Source organism: Apostichopus japonicus, chromosome 16 (assembly GCF_037975245.1).
Source record: "Apostichopus japonicus isolate 1M-3 chromosome 16, ASM3797524v1, whole genome shotgun sequence".
NCBI classification, from domain to species: Eukaryota; Metazoa; Echinodermata; class Holothuroidea; order Aspidochirotida; family Stichopodidae; genus Apostichopus; species Apostichopus japonicus.
The window spans coordinates 31,541,922-31,562,239 of record NC_092576.1 but is presented as its reverse complement, the minus strand read 5'-3'; the positions used below and the strand labels follow the sequence as shown (position 1 = coordinate 31,562,239).

The following is a 20,318-nucleotide window of genomic DNA, read 5'->3' as shown; positions in this document are numbered from 1 at the left end:
AGGTCTGGTTTTTTGGAAAATAATGTTCATTCAAAAGATGTTCATTCAAAAATGTGTTTTGTTTTGTTTTGCATATACGCCCAGTTGTGAGTGTGTGTACTTAGCGTTTCGATCCACCGGACGCAATGTGAAGTTTTTGCTTACATCTCTGAAACTTTGCGTTCCGGATGCAGAATCTTGCATTCATAACACTGTTGAAAGACAATGAATCAAAATTATCAAATCATTTGGCATGCGAAATGCAAAATGATACTATCTCCATAAAGCACCTAACATAATGGGGATGACATATCTAGAGCATAACGGGGATGATGTACTTTGACATAATATGTAATTTTATATCTAATATGCAACAGAATACTGACTTACATCATTGTTAGATGCGTTCTTCAGTAGCTGCAAAGTACAATTCTGTTGTAAGTTACTATCTTCAGTCCAGATCTGTAACCTCTCTGAACACAGTGACTCAATCATTTTGATATCATCAACCTGAAAATAAACACAAAATGAAGCAGTGTAAACTTTCCTCTCTGTTTTACTTTTTTACTATTCTAATTGTAGTATCGTTGGTATTACTTTAGATTAAAGAAAATCCATTGTTATGAAAGTAAGTCCAAATACATACAACAAACCTTCATGTTTTAACTACGTGACATACTACAATGTACAGAAAAGTTAAAAATTCTCTCAATAGAAAGAAAAGTCATACAGGGTTTCCTTGAGTATTTTCAGTTGATCAATGATCTGAATTAGTTAGTAATCAACAATTTGCAATGACCAACTCATATTTGAAATATGTTTCCAAAACCTAGATCTACACATTATATTCCCTAAGCTATGTCACGATCTCTGTCGTTGTCAATTGGTTGTCGGCATTTACACTGCTTCCAACTTGTTCTGCACTAATGGACACACACAATAACAAAAAGCCCTGGAAACAAGAAAAAAATAGAATCATACCTCCCAATCACCAGAATGGAGATTCAGGCTGTAACCGTAGTCTCGCCAGTATACTATGATGACAAGTATGTAGAAATATGTTACATTTAAAGACATCTTAGGATGAATGAAGGAGAGAAGTTAACTTTTTCACATAAATGAAATGGAAACCTCTACACTAAAAATGGAACACTTCCTATTTGAATTTGGTGCTTTACATCCAATAAAATGGCTTCACTTAAAACAACACAATTTTTCTGTGTTTAGACCTAAAGTAATGTTCTTAAACAGTTATCATAAGTAGTAAGTTAATAACATTGCCATTATAGTAGCTTGTACCAAAGGAATGTGTCGAGCATAGGACAAATCATGTAGGCGGTTAACATTTACTGCCCCTGAAATCCATGTAATCCTCCTGACAAAGCAATTTATTTTGTCACTTTTTCTAATTTTGCATCATTCTTGCTTTTACCAAAGGCTTACAATCTGCTTTTTGCACTTCTTATGAAAATGTTACAATGTATTGTCTCTTATATCAATTCTTTGATGACTATATTTAGTCAAATAATCAACCAATACTGACAGAATCGATAGTTACTTTTTATTTTCCTAGATATCATCTCTGCATTGATAGACTCTAGAGAGGGCGAAAGAGGCAGCAGACATTCACTGAACCTTTGAAGTAGAAAGGAAGAAACAAACCAACATGAGAGAAAGATAGCAAAACAGTCTTGCTATGAAGCAAATTCCATGTAGGAAATGTGTAGGAAGTGCTTAAAAATGATGGAAATGAAACACCTTACTGTGGACATGGTTTTGCTGTTTAATATGAGCAAATGAGCCCATAACTGCAGGAAGGTAACAGTGTAATGTATGTCTAGGATCGTCCTCAGGTCGTGCTAGGAGTCCATGAAAGGAATTGGTGTGCAGACAATCTGATAGATTGTAAAATAGACTCGTTGGTTATACAATTCCAGGCACAGTATGTTGTCCTCCGTTTATAAGAGTGGGGGAATATCTCATACTACCACATTACTGAATAAAACTTCCAAAATTCATGAAGAAATTACACCTTGGCCTCTTTGATGATACTTGTCAAATCATGTAAGACATTTTCCAAATAATATATGAAAAATATTCTTACCTTCCAAATTCACAACTGTTATTGTTTTATTTTGTAATAATTAACACCGTGATGGCTATTCATACCAACATAACACTTCATCTTTTTTCATAATTTTAACTCTAAAATTCCGATTACGATGTATTTCTTGATGATACATCATTTATAATACCAGTTTTGTCATAGCTCTGTGTTTATCATCATTTCTTTAGTAAATCAGTTATTTTAAAATCAGTTAAATGTAACAAGAGGGAATACTTGTAGGTACATAGTACGATAACAAAAAAAACATGAGATTCAACTTACGACAGCTCTTTAACAGAGTCACAACGAACCGCAAAACGGCATATGTTTGTTAACTGTATCTCCGATATTGTTCCTGGTTCATCACCCTCCGGTACCATCTCTATGTGTATCTTTTCTACTGTCTTTAAAGGACAGAGAGAGAGGCCAGATTGGAGTAAAATAGTGTATCCATCACACTCCTTGAAAGCCATGGTCAGGTTTAGGCAAGCTATGGTAATCTGTTAGAGAAATGAACAAGGTTAATGTATTGTAGTTATCCTCTAGTTAAAGAATCATGCTACATTATGAACGGATGGAGGGTTTTATGTTGTTGAGTTAGACCATACAATTACATTGTGAGGTCAAAATGACATTTCAACAGTAGCTTTACCTGGCTATGAATGCTACTGCATAAAACGATTTGGCCATTTACTTTAAGGTTTGTTTTCCCCTCCAGTAAAGGTGACCTCACAATTAAAACTCAATTTATTCGAATATTTTCAAGGTTTGGATGTCTTTGTCATAGTGTGTTCATTTATGGCCACATAAGCAATAAATCAAGTGACACTATTGGTAGCAACAACAATTGGTAAAGACAGTAAGTGTTGTCAGCATTTGAAATTGTTTATGTTCGTAGGGTCATTGGGTCATTATTTTGGGATACAACCTCTGAAGATATGTATTGGGAATCTGACCTCATGAATCAAGGACTTGGCGGGAAAATAAACCAAGCACTTCAAACATTAGAGGCCCGGGTTCGAATCCCAGTGGAGGCTAGAAGTTTTGCACTGTTTCTGTAGGTATAAGGACTGATTATAATTCTATTGTACAATAACAGTAAATGACTGTGACCACATGACCACAAACCTGAGGAAATATATCTTGATTGCAGTGAAAGAAAATGACCTCACCTGGTTGGCGCTCGCGAACTCCAAAACTTGTAAAGTTGATCTTTGAAGTACTTGACTGTCATGGCCATTTATGTGGACCACTTTAGAGGCCAACTTTGTGATTACATCAACAATCTTCTCATTTTTATAGTCTTGTTCCAGCATACACATCATAGCAAACCTTTCATGTTTAAGATTGTCTTGCAGATAATTTACAATTTTACCCGAAGCAGTTTTATTAAGACCACAGGCAAATCTGTAAACATAGTGAAGTTCAAAGGGATCCAAACAACGGAGCAGTTCAGCTACAGTCTGACTCTCTGTTGTGGCAGAGGTTGAAGATTCTTGAGATAGATAATCAGCAATGTAGTGGGCAGCATACCACTCACAGAACAATTTGTGGTAGAATCTGACTTCCTTTTTGTAGAGAAATTGATCATCAGTCAGAACTTCTTCCTCAAAAAATATTCCAGTTTTAAGGTACTGCTCATAGAAGTCATCCCCAAGTCGTTTTCTCAGGGAAGTACTATCCCACACAATCAGTTGGTTTCTACCGCTCAGAGCCTCAAAAGCAACCTTGTTCAACTCATCATGTTTTGAGCCAAAACATACCTTTCCAATCTTTTTGTTCATCATATGACTATGGAAGCAAGCTATCACATTACGAAAGAAACTAGTAACGGATTTGAATGCCGTCAAGTCTTTGTTCAGGTGGCTCATGTGAGCAAACAAAACAAACAACAAAGGAACTTGACACAAGTCACCGAGTAGAGGGTTTCGTTGGAGTTTAAGTATTATTTCCCTGGCGGCTTGTTCGTCACCGTGTACAACTGCTTTTCGAATATATTGATCTCGGATGTCATCGTTGAAACCTGTTAAACGTATTCGATCAGTATGCGGTGCAAATTCTTTTGGCAAGTAGAAAGGCCTGGTAGTCAGAATGACGTCTATTTCCTGCAACATTTCTCTCCGAAGGATAAGAGAAATATCAGTCTCTAGATCGTCTTTATCAGGGTATTCATCAAATCCATCCAAAATAACCAATGCACCTGAACAATTCTTTATGATTGATTCTACCATATCCTCACTCAGATCTGAGTCTCTGGGTAATATAAAACGCCGTATGGCTTGGTATATTGACTTCACCCCTCTCAGTTGTCTTAGCCGCAGGTAAATAAGTATCGGTACATTACTCAAAGGGGAATCTGGAACTTTTTGGCACCAATCGTATGCAAGCTGTAGTGTCAGTGTTGATTTTCCATATCCGGCCTCTCCCTCCATAATTTGCCTACCACAATTCTCAGGTTTCTTTAGTAGTTCATGATGTGACTTTAAAAGTTTCCAAATTTTGTGTCCATGTGCTTGTTCAACTAACCGTTCAATGCCGCTATCAACATATACATTATCAACACAATACATTCTGTCTCTAATGTAAGGCAATGGTTGTACGGAGTGATAAAGTATCTGATACTTTGCCTTTAATTCCTTGATGAATTGTTCCTCCTCTGTAGGAAACCAGAAAAGTGTGATTAGTAACAATCTTATTTTATATCAGGAACAAAGTCAATAATTTAAATGGTCAAAAGAAAGTTGTTTTTTTTTTAATTGGAATGTCATTATTGGTAGCTGCTCAACCAAATTTACTGTAGAGAACAATGTCTTGATATGTTAATTTAACTGCTTAACTTTAGATTCGTTCTCAAACTAAATGGCTATTTGAACAGCTGCGTTAATTGCAAAGAGACAATCGATTCAAACATTTGGCAAAGATGTGTAAAAAAAATCTTGGCCCAGACCATTCGAGAGTCATCATTGTTATTTGAAGTTGGGTGCATTCTGATGTAATTTTCATAAACCATAAATGAAGAAATAGGAATGGACTTGTGAAATTATTGTGTCATAAATTAATCACCATTTGGTAAAGTTAACTGTAACATGAATTTGATATGACAGCAATAAAGTTACTGGAATCTGTTACAGTATTATAAATTATCATTTGTAGAGGATATGTATGTTGAAAATTATTTTAATCTATGTATGGTATTTAACAGTATCTTAAAGCGATTTTTTTTTAAACATTCACTGCACTCAGCTTGCAATAACGTGTACATCAGACTTACCAGGTGTCCGGTGAGTCATGGGCAACATCTAAACAAGAGAGAGGGAATGATACTTTCAAACATATTATCAATAAAACTATCAATTTGTAGTCACTATTTGCAAATAATTTGATGATGTAATTAACATTTTCTATTAAATAGGATACAAGTTAACATAATATGTGTGATGAACCTAAGTAACCGTAGGTTGTACCTTATTCTTATATAAATGTACTCAAAGTCAGTGACAGTCAAGCCTGCCTTTAGAAAAACTATCCTCATCAAATTCACTCAAGCATTAATAACTTGTTACTTGATAGCATAAACTACCCCCAAATACTTTAGGATTCATCCTTGAGTGCACCTTGACCGGTCACCTGCATGATTGAAAACAAAAGTGCTCTAATGGCTAGTACTACTTTGCTGTGTGTGAAAACAAGGTTGGCTTGACCACTGAAAAAATACACTGTGTTTGTTTAATCACGAATTTGTGCAGAGGAGAGTCCAGTATGGCTAGCATTACCAACTCAGGCAGATATTCAATCTTCCCTGTTTTTGGCTAAGAACAGGGGGACTGGAGTGGTATTTGCTGCAGGGAAGATCGTAATGTACATGTTATTCTCAACACAAAACTGGTAGGGAAAGGATTTCATGACAACTGATTGTATTACTTATATCTATTGCAACATAAAACCATCCATTGGTAGGAATGTTATTTCAAATGAGTATAATGTTACCTCCTACCAAAAGGGTTACTTCGCTGCGCAGTCGCTGCGACTTCGCTGCGAAGGAATTCCTTCGCTACAAGACTTCGCAGTACTTCACTTTTACTGTGACTTTGCCGTAGCTTCGCGGCAGCAGAAATATTACTTCGCCGCAGGGTTTTGCTCCTGCGACTAGTCGCAGCAACATCGCAGCAACATCGCAGCAAAGGAATATGACTTCGCAGGAGGCCCATCTTGTTGTAACTGGTCGCAGCAGCTACTTTGCGGCAAGGAAAGTTACTTCGCAGGAAAGGCCTTCTTGTTGCAACCAGTCGCAGCTACTTCGCGGCAAGGAAAGTTACTTCGCAGGAAAGGCCCTCTTGTTGCAACCAGTCGCAGCTACTTCACGGCAAGGAAAGTTACTTCGCAGGAAAGGCCCTCTTGTTGCAACCAGTCGCAGCTACTTCGCGACAAGGAAAGTTACTTCGCAGGAAAGGCCTTCTTGTTGCAACCAGCCGCAGCTACTTCGTGGCAAGGAAAGTTACTTTGCAGGACAGGCCTTCTTGTTGCAACCAGTCGCAGGTACTTTATGTCAAGAAATAATCACTTTACAGAAAGGTACCATTCCTGGAACTAGTTGTGGGAACTCAAGTTATTACTGCATTTTTAGGATTTCTTTTTATTTGTTTCAATTAAAGAGCCATCATCTTTTAAATGTTTTAACTTTTCCTGTAGGAATAGAAAATATGTGGTACCACTGAACAAACTGTAATGGTTACAACATGAGGAGAGGCACATTAGAGATTATAATTTCTGTACTTTAATTCAAATAGGTTACTGTAACATCAAGGCTTATAGATCAGCAATTAAAAAATTACTGATCTTTTCATTTCTTTTAATTCGTACAGGAAACCCACAAATAACACTAAGCAATGCAAATTATTAAATCTTTAGAATCTTAAAAGTAATCTCAAAACTCTGAGAACAAAACTCAGCAAGATTCTTATTCATAATTCTACCAAACTTCACTGTAGTTTCTGTTAATCAATTTATAGGTTTGAGTTAATAGGTTTAAAATGTTAATCAGGTTCGTAAAATTTGGAAAGTCACTGAGAAACAATCCATATATACTTCCCTTAAATCTATGCTGAATTTTATCTACAAAACCAGGATGCTGAAACAAATTTTGAATTTGAGGCTCTAGTGTTACACTGAGGAATTTGTTCTTCTCAAAGTCAATTGTCATCCTGCATATATTACAGTACGTTGGTCTGGCCATCTTCAACAGAGCTAAAACAGGACTAACAGTAATAATACTTTTGCACTGGTGAATCTGCCTTTTCAAAATAGTTCTTAAACTTATAAAGACTACCAATGGCAGAGTGAGTTTCCATACAATGGAGACTAATTAGTGCTAGTATATCAGACAGCTGGACATCAGTGATGGAATGCGTAGTTGCAAATGTGAGTATCAGGAGAAGACTTGTTTCTACTGTCATCCAATATCCTCTATAGATGTATGATGAACCACTCCTGGACTCTGTCTCTGACTCTTCATCATCTTCCAAAGGTGAAGCATCACAGGTATCATCGGGCTCACCCAGCGTATCCTCCCACTTATCAGAAATGTGACCATCTTGGTCAAGAGTTGCCTGCCAGTTTGTAATGTTCATTAGTTCACTTACTTCCATTGCTAAAGGTATAGATGATGGGTGGATAATTGTTGTGGGACTTTCATCAGTGCACTGATAATCTGGCTGCAAGCTCTCTACAAAGGATGATGAGCCACCTTCAGTATGGCCAGCCATATAAAATTCAGATAAGGCTGGAGTAAAAGCTACTGACTGAACATTGGATGAAGCTGGTATTTCTCTTCTACGTGGTTGGTTGTACCAAGTAGGCCTAAGTTGGCCTCATGAGTTCACTCTGAAATCAGGAGTAACACTGGGCTCTGAAAATAATATATGAAATGAAGTTAATCCCTGTCAAATTTAAATAATGCAATGGGGTGTCATATTATATGCGCAATGAAGTGTCAATGTTCAGCTTAATTTTGACATGACGTAACTATCCTGGGGGTCTGAGGTGCATCATACAGTTGATAGGTGTATTAGGCCTAATAGCAGGCACCACATGTTATGATTAAAACGCAGAGTTTATTGACTGAGACATAAAGCCAGGGCTAAGGTTGTGAATTCATGCTGTTTAATCTAGCACGTCATGTTTGCAGGGGGGGGGGGGGGGGGGCTGCTGACTGGCGTGATTATCATTCCGACTTGCTGTGGCCATTAACCCACCAACGGTATCCAGTCAAAACGTCCCTTTACCAAAACGTCCCCGCTTTTTTAAGACCAAAACGTCCCCGCTTTTTACCAAAACGTCCCCACAGTCAAAACGTCCCCGTGAGTCAAAACGTCCCCGCTTTTATAATCAGTTGGAATGCAAGTGTGGATGTTATTAGTTAGGGAATTGACTGTTATGAGGGCGGAAACATTTTTGAGTACAATTGTTTAGTAAAACATGTAACGTTACCACACTAAAGGTAAACGAGCAATATATTCTATACTTCAAAATATCAAATATCAACAGGGGTACGTACCCGTGACAAAATTTTACTTCGTAAAAATAAACGATAAGTGATTTCACTCAATTAAAAATATTATATAGATATATATATATATATATATATATATATATATATATATATTGTAAAGTATACGCATCCAAATTCTTTTTTAATTCCTCTTGTATAATATTTTGGATTTCCTTAATTCGTTAATTCATTGAAAAACATATAGCGTATACCTTTTTCATACCAAATATAATTAAACGATATAGTCCTTCATGATTTATTTAGCGACTGTTATCCAACTTGCCGATAACTTAGCCAAATTATAACTTAATATTAATATATATTCACAACTGTGAATGAATGTGATAGACGGGGACGTTTTGACTTACGGGGACGTTTTGACCAACGGGGACGTTTTGACCAACGGGGGACGATTTGTCCAAAAGCGGGGACGTTTTGGTACGGGGACAAATTTGGTAAAGGGACGTTTTGACTGGTAAGCCCCACCAACAGGCTAATTTCAATTGCTGACTAGGCATTGTATAGGAATTGTACTCACCAATATTTGTTTGCTGGAAATAATTTGCTGTAAGTTCATTCCGAGTCGTTGATTTTTGAGAGTAGATCTACAGGGAAAAAAGGGTACAATGACACTGTAGGTGTAGGCACAGACATAAGTAATCAGCATATGCAGCCAATGGATACTACTTTAATCTTTAATTATTAGAGTTAGTAAAATACTCTTAGACCTAGGCTACTACTTACAAGCATTGTAGTACCACTACTAGGCCTCACCCTCACTGCAGCATAACATAGACTTGACCCTCCTAGCCTATAGGCTATATCTGTATCGATACTCTCCTACACTGACTGTGCATGAAGGCATATAGTAGCCTTACTCATAAGCCCCCTGCTAACTAGTAGTACTACCACACTAGCCTAGATTGAGCGTTACTAGAATTAGTATTTAAGTAGTTCGATGGGATCGTTATTACTTGGCTTGGCATCTCCAAATAAAAAATGATTAACCACTTACTCCATCATGTATATCAATCGAATGCTGCAGCCTGCCGGGAATGATAGTAAAATAGATACACACCGAGTAATGACTGTACTACTGTAGGGTCCTAGCTTATTTATCCTATCTTTGGCCAGTCTTTTGTACTTGCTGGCATTTATTAGACTGTTCTGGTCACTGTTTGTTCTAGTCCACTGAGGATAGCCATCTATGGCATTGTTGGTATTCTGTCTATTGTTTACACTGTAAGTTGAGTTATGTTGGGAAGTTGTTATAGCCAGGTCAATTGGAGAGTACCCAGGTGCACACACTCTGGTGTGATATCACATGTTATACAGGTGTAGATGTTTGTGAGAGATGGAATGACCAAGTGGGAGTGGTCAGTGGTCTTCCACCTACCAATAGGATTGTATTATACTAGGGTGTTGGTTTATGTGAGTGTTAATTTGTTATGTATGTTGGAGATGATGTTACAAGAGGATAATACAAACCAGAGCTCCTCCAGCATCCAAGCTGTCAACTTGTCTTGTGTCATTCTTTGTTGGTTGCATGTGTTTTAGTTTGTTCTGTTACTGCTCGGTCACTACACTACTACTGTTGTTCTGCCATTCAAGTAAATGTTTTTTTTTTATCGCCTATCGGGCAGGTAGTCCTGTTTTCAGTACTTATTCATTTTCACAGGGGTTCAGTTTACACTGTACTACTCATGTTATTGTTTATACTTCATTAAGCAAGCCACCTGTGACTCTTCTTATCTTTCGCTCTGCTACCTGCTCTGTGGTCAGATCAGTTTGAGCTTACTGTAACTTCATTGCACAGCTCTGTTATGAAAGGTCAGCAGGGGGGAAGTCAGGATGGAAGAGTTGTTGATAAACTTTCTCCTTGACCACACATGAGGAGGGTCTCATGGTAATTGGAGATTCACACTTATTTCTTTTCTCAGAGACCTGTGTTGTTTTTCATTATAGACATTATTCTGTTTTCAGCTTTGTAGTAGGCAACACCGCATCCGCCTTACATACCGTACAGTTTCATTAGCTAACGTTTTCGACCTGGCTCATAATCTGTAAGTTTTTCTCTTTGTATTATTTGTTAGGTTAATTATTGTACAACCTTGCTTACCATGCACATGTCAGTTAATTGAGATTGTTAATAAGACATAAGTAATCTATTTGTTTTCCAATTAAGAAGTATTTACCTTGATTGCAGGTTTGCACATAATATGTTGTTTATTAAATATGGGCGATGCCATAACTATATATATTTACTTGGGACTTGAATAAGTTAATATTAATTTAGTTACACTCGAGTTTTAATTACCTTAACCCCTGTTCAACTATGTTTTATGCTCACATATTCATGTTCCTTTCAGAGTTGCGTAATACTTACGTTACGTATTTTCCGTTCGTTGAGATGGATTGTTGTTATTAATTAATCATAATAGTTTTTGCTCATCTGATACTCTATTGTTCTTTAGCAAACTTCATTAATTATTCTTCTTAAGACAAGTTAAGAGAATTAATTAAACTCCAGAGTTATTCGACTCTCATCACATTATAGTTATTCAGTTTAGAATATTGTACTCTGGTGAGCTGATCATTTGGCCTATGGCAAGTTCGAAGTTCACCGTTATAATCTTTCATTTAAAACATTCATAGTGTTGTATTTAGCATCATTATTATTCAAGTTTCTCATATCCTTTTATTTCAGTTTTACCGCGATAACATGAGTGAGGAATCTCAATACAGTTTACAGAAACGTACTCCTGTCTTTTTCTCGTCATTTCGCTGGTTAGCTAGCTGTCTAGTGTCGCATATCTAGACGCGTCTGCGAGGGCAGCATAACTGTAGAATAGTGAGTGTAAAATTATTTTTCACGTCTCGTGCAACTGCTCATGATACTAGTACTACTACCAGCACAGGAACTTCGACGACTGTTGTGTAAATTTGAAGTAAACAAGTCTACACAACAGGTTACTGTTTTTTTTTTTTGTCCATACAATCATATAGGTTGGCTGGTTTCAACCAGGTTTAAGTACGCAGTAAGAAGTTGCTAGAAAGGATCTGATAAAAGGTGATATACTTACAACATCTCGTACAGCTGAGTTTGACAAAGGGGATACTGAATTGAGTTGGTTTAATGTCTGGATGCATGATTCCTTTTTACTCCATTTCATTCATTTTTCATCCACACGATCGAATTTACATCATAACCAACAACGTAAAAATGTACAAATTGAGTCAGATGTTGTCTATTAAGATGATTGGCCAATCAGAAACTGCGAAGGCTTTCGATTGCGTAACAATCCATCTTTCAAATACAATACCGGCTGTATCGACATTCTGATTCTCTAGCTATCTCGACTTTTAGGTTTCTTACATGAATTCTTTATTAAAATTCTTTACGAAATACTCAATACTTTGGACCATTGTTCTGTGGAATATATTTATATTTTTGAACAGAAATCAAGATTTTCTGTGACTTTGTTAACGTTTTTACTTTACTAGGTTTTCACGTTACCTGACTGAGTAGCCTAACTTAAACTTAGTGCGTAGGTTACTGTTAGTACTGGTGTTAGTAACGAAGCAAACCTAATCCAGCCTTCTTGCTTTTGTATAACTCTTTACGTCGAAAAAAATGTAATTTTTAAAAGACGAAGTGGATACAATTGCTAGGGATCTTGGGCTGCCATCTTCGCTTGGAGGTGATTGCTAGCATATCTGCCTTTTCTGGTTGATAGACAGTCGATTTGGTGTAGCCAATGGATGACGAGGGACAAATTTCAATGGCCTTTGGGGGAAAATTCCGTGCATTTTATACAGCTTCAGAAACATATGATGCATCGTTTGCTTATGGTGGTAAGTTCTAGTAAGCTAAAGGATATAAATCGACTATAGCCTCGCTAAGCCTAGGCAGTATAGTTAAGCATATTTTAGCAGAACACAGAGTAGGCTAGGCCTAGGCGGCATGCATCACTATTATCACTTCAGGGACTCTTTTAGAGTATTTCAGTGCAAAGAATCCTGAAGTTAACTTTAAATGTTAAAGCCTATAGCATGTCTGCTGGGAATGTAATTTGCCCATGTCTAAAGGGGTATAACGGTTTCAGTTGTTTTCCGCATACGTTACTTTCCGCTGATTACTTTCCGCTGAAAAAATTCTTCTGCGGAAAACATTTTTTTTTTCCACTTACCTGTACACTATATTTTCCTTTATTTTAAGATACCAAATTCAGGCAGGATGATTAAAATAACATAAGAAAGTATCAAACAACGTCAATAAAGGATGGTTAGACTGAGTTCATGTCAGAAAAGTTAAGCTGCTTATAATTTAGAGGAGGCTTGGGGTGTTTGTAATTAGGGATTATTAAAGAAGTATGAGGCGGTCGGCGGATAAAAGGGCAAAGGGACGCCCGCGTTAGGAAGGATTGAGTCTCCCCCTAAAGGATGAAACTTAGCGAGACCAAATCGTAACGGCAGCTCACCTTTTTTTCACCTTCACGGCATATCGAAAACTACAACACAAAAAGGTGGCGCTGTTTAACTAAAATTAAACTTGTGCTTATAGCTTAAGCTAGTGCTTACAACCTAAGCTACAACCTTAGCTATCCTAATAATAATCTAGTCTCGTAGCTACATTTTATCCTGTTACAGTCAAATCCTATATTTTCCATCTTCCTAAATCCTTCCATGTGCCTAATCATTTCAGTAAGTCATTCTGTTCCTCCCCCAAAAACGGTACTTTCCGCTGAAAAAAAACGTTGTTTTCCACTGACAAATTTGTTTGCGGAAAACACCGTTTTGTTTCAGCGGAAAGTAACATGTGCGGAAAAAAACGGTACCCGGGTATAACTAAGCTACTGTAACTAGTTGATTAAATTCGCTATCAATCTAAGTTCCAGTTCCGAACAAACCAGCCAGTGAACTTTTTAATTGGAACCATGGTTTAACCACAGATATAGCACAAAATAATTGAGTCTGTACTGTCTTTATATGACAGATGTGAAATGGGATAAATATGCTACAGTATGCCAAATATTGAAACTGTGTGTTCCTCTAAGAATGATGTGAAGATATTGCCTGTGTTTCTGTTGTGGTGGACCCTAGAGAGTGATTAAATATAGATAGTATGATTCACAATACTAGATCCAATACGTTTTTTTTAAGTTAAATTGAAGTTTGCAAACTGAGCACTTGAGTTTTCTTCAAATGTAAATGAAAATATCTCACAGAAAGAGAAAGTTCTTCAGTGGTTTCCTGATATCCGCAAATTTTCTCTGAACATCTTCTTTGAATAGCCATTCAATCTTCGCCGATCTTCCTTGAATAGCCAGTTATAAGCCAAACACAAGTTAGGCGTATTTATTATCTTGCATATAAATGAGTCAACAGCACCAAATGTGAAAGTCCCATTTGTTGATATCTGAAACTAGAATGACCTGTATGCATGGAGTACCCACCCTCAGGATCACTCCATTTTTAAGGGAAGGCTGGCACTTGAGTTTTGATCACGCTAAAAACGTCTTGACATAGATATCAGTAAGAACAGATCAACAGATTCTGCTCATAATTCTCTTGCTATATTTCTTAACAGAATTTGGGTTGATGAGTGTTACGGTTGAGGCGTGTTTAAGTGTCCAGAAGTGGTATTCCAAAAATGCTATGAATAATATATATGTTTAATTTGCAGAGATCCAGATTGCTTCTAATCAGTTTGTTGTTATTTTTTTCATTCTTTTAGGTCATTTGGAGTGATAGGGAGGATGCGTCACCACATTCGGAGAGACTTGTCAACTGCAATGTTGCCATACCAGCTGCTTGGCATAGTAACCTTCTCTCCAAGTCTCAAATCTAAGGCTCTTCTTGTAAAGAAATGATGGATGGTTTCTTCGAGCCATAAGATATGTCACAGGGGAACAATTCATCCGTGGTAAAGCTGTTTCCCCTGCAGATGGAAGCTATTAGATGTAAGTTAGCAGAATTCCCACATATTTTAAAGGAGGTTAGGTAGTTGAAAAAAACAAAAAAACATTTGACATAAATTCTGTACAGCTTCCTCCCAAATCGGCTGTAAATATACATAATGCAAATATTTCCTGTGAAACTGGTACTTCAGTTTCCTTGCTTGTATAAGGAAGGATCTGGAGAGTAATGGCTAAGCATAGAGAAAAGACTTATAATTACTTTAAAATTTCATATCCACAATGAAAAAATTCAACAATTCCATGAGTATTGAATAATGATAAATTGAAGAGGATACTTATTGGTTTTTGTCATTAACCTGAGGGAAATTTGCCTTTCTTCTCCAGTGTATGGTGGCAGTGTACTGAAGATCTATGCTGATGTCACATAGGCAATCAACATCAAGTGCAGCAGAGCCAGGAGACTGATGAAGAAACTGAAGTGATGCTGACATGTTGGGGATGATGGGAGGGGGGGCAGAGGTAAATTAGAGTAGACAGTAATAATATAAGACGTTTTACAATTAACAGTATAACTAAAAATAAAGTAGTTTAGACCTACAAAGTTATTGTCTTATTTTTGTTGCAAGCACCTCTCCAGGAAAGTTGCCGCAAGCCCCTTTCCTTGCGAAGTCGCTGCAAGCTCCTTTCCTGCAAAGTAGCCGCAACCCCCTTTCCTGCGAAGTCGCCACAAGCCCCTCTCCTGCGAAGTCGCCGCAGGCCCCTTTCCAGCGAAGTCACCGCAACCCCCTCTCCGGCGTAGTCGCCACAAGCCTCATTTGCATGTGAAGAGTGAAGTCGCGGCGAGGTCACTGCAAGCCTCTCTCCGGCAAAGTCGCCGCAAGCCCCTTTCCTGCGAAGTCGCCGCAAGCCCATTTCCTGCGAAGTCGCCACAAGCCCCTCTCCTGCAAAGTCGCCGCAGGCCCCTTTCCAGCGAAGTCACCGCAACCCCCTCTCCGGCGAAGTCGCCACAAGCCTCATTTGCATGTGAAGAGTGAAGTCGCGGCGAGGTTGCTGCAAGCCTCTCTCCGGCAAAGTCGCCGCAAGCCCCTTTCCTGCGAAGTCGCCGCAGGCCCCTTTCCGGCGAAGTCACCGCAACCCCCTTTCCGGCGAAGTCGCCACAAGCCTCATTTGCATGTGAAAAGTGAAGTCGCAGCGACTGCGCTGCAACTAGTTGCTGCGAAGCCGCTGCAACTGGTCGCGGCAAGGGCCTTTTTTCGACGGGTTGTTGTTGCAACATATTATGTGTATTGATTAATTCAGTTGTTCACTTCCTGCAGCAAAAATGCTCAATAAATAGAGGTAGTGCAAGTTAATATAGTATACGTATATGGTAACCTACAGCATGTTTAATCTCTGAGTTTCCCACCTGTGATGTGATCATCAGACGAGTGACATGTTTGTAACCATTATCTGTATGGTCTGTACCGTGGCTGATTATAGTAATAGATTATGAAATCTCAGCGGGCGTTTCTTTTACTTGTTTGTCTATGTGTTATATTCTTTGCATGTAATAACAAGATTCAAGGCTCGTCGCTACTAACACACAACCATCCAAGCCGCATTTGTTGCCATACCACCACCAGTCCTCAGTAGGGAATACTTACAGTAAGCGCCCCCGGAATCTTAGACTGAATTAGTGTTACAGTATGTTTAACAGTTTTATATATTTTGTTTGCCATGATTGACTTTATAATTTCAGATATAACGGTCTTACCTCTTCGTCACCCACAATTTTTCTCTGACTCCTTCGGTAGATTAACACTGCAGGAATAATTTATGTAAGGTTAAATAACCAGCGCGCAAAGATGCATTGTAGTTTCAATGATGTAACATGAGCAGTTTTCTTCATGAATCTGACGAAATGTATAGTGAGGGTGTAAAACATACTTGATCTTAGTAATACAGTGAAAAGCAGTGTGATGTGAAAAAATAAAAAATAAAAAATAACAATGACACTGGCTGGCCTTAAATGACCATTCACCTCAACAACAGGCATCTTCTACTAAATGTGATAGATACATCAAGATACTAAATATGATATCTGTCCTTGTTGAAATATAGTGTAAAACAGGGTCTCACAATTTGACACCTGGTGAACTAAAACGACCACTGACCTCTGCCCAAAATTCTCAATGTGGTACAATTACATACCAAATATGTGATCCGTCCAAGCTTCCCTTGTGATATTATGTTAGAAAGGTGTGTAAGTGTAGAGAGACCGGTAAGAGGGTACATGTTTGACGTTTGTTGACTTTATATGACCTTTGAGCTACACCAAAACCAATAATAGGCTCCTTAAATTTGATATGGTACATCCACACACCAAATGTGAGATTTGTCCAAGGTTCCCTTCTTCCAAGATCATGTTTACAAAGCTTTCACAATTTGACCTGTTGTCCCAAGTGAACCTTGACCTCCACCAAAATCAATGGGCTTCTTTTACTCAATGTTATATACCTTCATACCAAGTAAGAGATTTGCCCAAGCTTCTAATATTGAGATATCATGTTTACAAGGTTTTCATAATTTGACCTATGATGACCCCAAATGACCTGCAACTTCCACCAAAAACAACAACTTCTTTTAAGTAATGAGGTTCTTCTAAACATTAAATTTTAGGTCTGTTCATGCATCCCTTCTTGAGGTATGGTGTTTACAAGGTTTTCACAATTAAACCCTAGTGACCCCAAATGACCTTTGACCTCCACCAAAAACAATAGGCTTATTTGACTTAATGTGGTTCTTATACACATCAAATATGAGGTCTGCCCATGATTCCCATCTTAAGAAATTGTGTTTACAAGGTTTTCACAATTTGACCCCTGGTGATCTCAAATGACCTCCACCAAAAACAATATGCTTCTTGTACTCAGAGTGGTACATCTTCACATTAAATATGAATTGGTCCGACCTACCATTCTTGAGATATCATGTTTACAAGCTGGGCATCACAAACGCGCACATACACGCATACAACATCATTACTATTATCATGAAAAAAAAAAAAAAAAACAACAATTTATATAAACAAAAAGTTACTATACTTTTCGCTTAGTCAATAAGGATACTGTAGATGCAATAAAAACAAATAGAATAGAAGAAAGTAGCTAACAAACTTTGCTATATTGCAATGGAATTCTGATATGCATCATGGTACCTACCTATCAGACAGATGAACAAAACCACCAGAATTAGAAATACTGCAATTATGGTTGTTACCACAGCAACTGTCGATGGCCCGGAGATCCCCATGTTGCCATCTGTAAATAGGAACCAGAAAGCCAGTGGGTTTATTGTGATTCCCTGCCAATTGAGATTATAATCCCAAGCTTTCGTCATTGTTGATTAAATTGATCAGCAAGGTTCTTTCACTGACTGTGGACCTTTCTACTAAATATGTTAACGTATCATGTTTACAAGCTATTTTTAGCAAAAATCAACTGAAGCCCTGCCCGCTAATAAATGTGCAAAATATCAAATTGAACATACATTATCATGTACCCGCTATCTACCAACCCATTTCACACAAAGTATGATTCAATTCTGAAAAGTCCGATTTAGAAACCATAAGTCAGACCAAAGAAGAAGTCGTTCGAGATGCAAACTAGCCATTCATTTAGAAGCATAACTTCTATCAGACATAACATTCACTGCTATAAGAAAACTACAAGCCACTGAACATATGGACTGTATTCTAACTACAGCTGGCTACTGGATCTCACAATTGCAAAATCATTCACCTATTAAAACTAGATAAAAGAGAATATTTAGATCAAATGTATTGTAATTTCAGGTCAATAAACCCTGGCTACTTGATCCCTCTGAATCGGAACATCCTTACTCTCAAGTTCTATTACAAATCTTGAGAGATGGGTTTAACGTCTTCTGCTATGAAAAACAAGATTCCATTTTTAAATATAAACATATCGCACATAGTTTAGTTTTAACCCGATAACAAAGCATCACTAGTAAACAAACACCTACCATATGCCACATTAAGGTCTATTCTTGCTGCTTTTATAGGAGGCTTGAACACATCTGAATTCTGTCCTACTATAAAACACTCTAATGTGATCCCTCTTTCAGATGCGGATAAAATTTTGAAGTTTGTTGTAAGAGAAATGTCAAAGATTCCTCCCTTTTCTGTTGATGTCCTTTCCAGCTCTGTTAGAGATAAATCAGGATAGTTCCCATAAGTTCTCCACTGTAGTTCAACTTCTGGTCGTATTCCAAGAACTGAACACGTCACGTTTCCTTCTCTTGCGACGTCAAGTACACAATACTGTGTATGGTCACATCCTTCTACAGTTATGTACCGCGGGCTTGGAAAGGCTATTCAAGAAAAAAGGAGCACATTGTGTTTTTATTTCGCAATGACTGGTTAATTACTTAAATATAGTCAATACAAACTTATCATGTAAAGAAGTCTGTACATATAAGAAACATATATTAGACAGATCATATAATCGTATACGTTCCATTGTCCACCTGTATATGTTGCATTACAGTCCATTCATAATGTGAATGAGTACATTGCATAATTTTATCACTTTATAGTTATGCCATGCGAGGAGTATATGTTAAATGGCTTCTGTGTCTATATCTTCTAACTACCAAAGATTTATATGTTTCATCTAAGGGTAAGTTTAATTAAAGTTCAGACCCTGGACAGGACAAGCACGAAATTGTACGTTTCAACAACTAGACACATCTATACGTGAATTAACAAATGAACTCTTTTCGTTACAATAGATGGATCTAAATGCTTTTTTTACTACATATCGTTCTTACTGTGAGTTACAGAATCTGTGGATAGATGGACTCCAGCGTTTGCAGGTTTTAAATAGACATTTATCTCTGATTCAATTATGTAACACCTTTTATGAAGTCAAGGTTATTCGTTTGATAGATGAGGGTTTTATAACATTTATGTATACATCAAAGTACTCACTGAAAATAACAACATCTATTGTTTGTATATGATCCATGTCATAATCGCTGGCGACACAAGTATAAATGCCCTGGTGATACAATTCAGTCTGTGGCAACATCAGTGACCCATCAGGTTTCAATCTGAAATCCTTGTTGTATGTTTCATTGAAATCCTCTTTCCAGGTTTGCACTCTAATTAGAATGACTTCTGTGGTTTCAGATCTATCAGTGGATCTCTTCCAAACTAGAATCCTTTTGTTAAAGTCATTACAGGGTAGAATCATAGAAGTATGAAGCTCAACAGGATGTCTAATAGGACTGTTTGATATGTCTTCGCTTCCATTCTCTAAGATAACCAACGTCTCATTCTCCTCCAAGATCCAAGTGTTCTCGTTTACGCTACATACCAATACTGACAATAATGGGGAGTTGTTATGTATTTTAACAGTCGAAAGAGTAGTGAATGTTACTTCACTGTTTCTGATTATTGTCATATTCGACTCCAAAAGTTTATCACGCTGAGAGTTTCGCTGATTCCAAATCAAAGAAATTCTAGGACGGACATTTTCGACAGAGCAGCTCAATTCCAGAGGGTTTTCGTATAACATGTAGCATATTTTTCTCTTATCTTGACACTCTTCAATCACAGGATATTCAAGTTGTGGCTTCACTGTTGAATGTAAGGAAATGAAAAATTAGCATGTAGTGAATAGTGAACGTCTCATTGTTTCATTGCATATCTGTTGGTGGGGTAATTATTTAATAGAACCTACCCTCCTGTAATTGTTTCATG

The 20,318-nt window shown here is 37.5% G+C and overlaps 1 protein-coding gene and 1 long non-coding RNA gene across 8 annotated transcripts in view; one reads left to right on the top strand and one right to left on the bottom strand.

The window, feature by feature from the left end:
* LOC139982123 (uncharacterized) overlaps positions 1-20,318 on the bottom strand; it is a 63,070-nt gene that overhangs the window by 8,469 nt on the left and 34,283 nt on the right. For 6 of the 7 annotated variants that reach the window (XM_071994696.1, XM_071994694.1, XM_071994697.1 and 3 more), the window contains exons 4-13: positions 19,545-20,195; positions 18,578-18,925; positions 17,755-17,853; positions 16,308-16,354; positions 5,358-5,385; positions 3,259-4,742; positions 2,369-2,586; positions 1,538-1,614; positions 961-1,013; positions 370-489 (exon numbers count right to left, since the gene is read on the bottom strand). In XM_071994696.1, coding sequence (XP_071850797.1) covers positions 370-489; positions 961-1,013; positions 1,538-1,614; positions 2,369-2,586; positions 3,259-4,742; positions 5,358-5,385; positions 16,308-16,354; positions 17,755-17,853; positions 18,578-18,925; positions 19,545-20,195 — 3,125 coding nt within the window. Of the gene's footprint in view, positions 1-144; positions 192-369; positions 490-960; positions 1,014-1,537; positions 1,615-2,368; positions 2,587-3,258; positions 4,743-5,357; positions 5,386-16,307; positions 16,355-17,754; positions 17,854-18,577; positions 18,926-19,544; positions 20,196-20,318 lie in introns of all 7 variants that reach the window. The other variant, XM_071994700.1, reaches the window with a different exon arrangement.
* Positions 9,173-16,301, top strand: LOC139982158 (uncharacterized). The gene is made up of 3 exons (XR_011798003.1): positions 9,173-12,488; positions 14,371-14,596; positions 14,939-16,301. It is a non-coding gene; the product is annotated as an uncharacterized lncRNA (long non-coding RNA).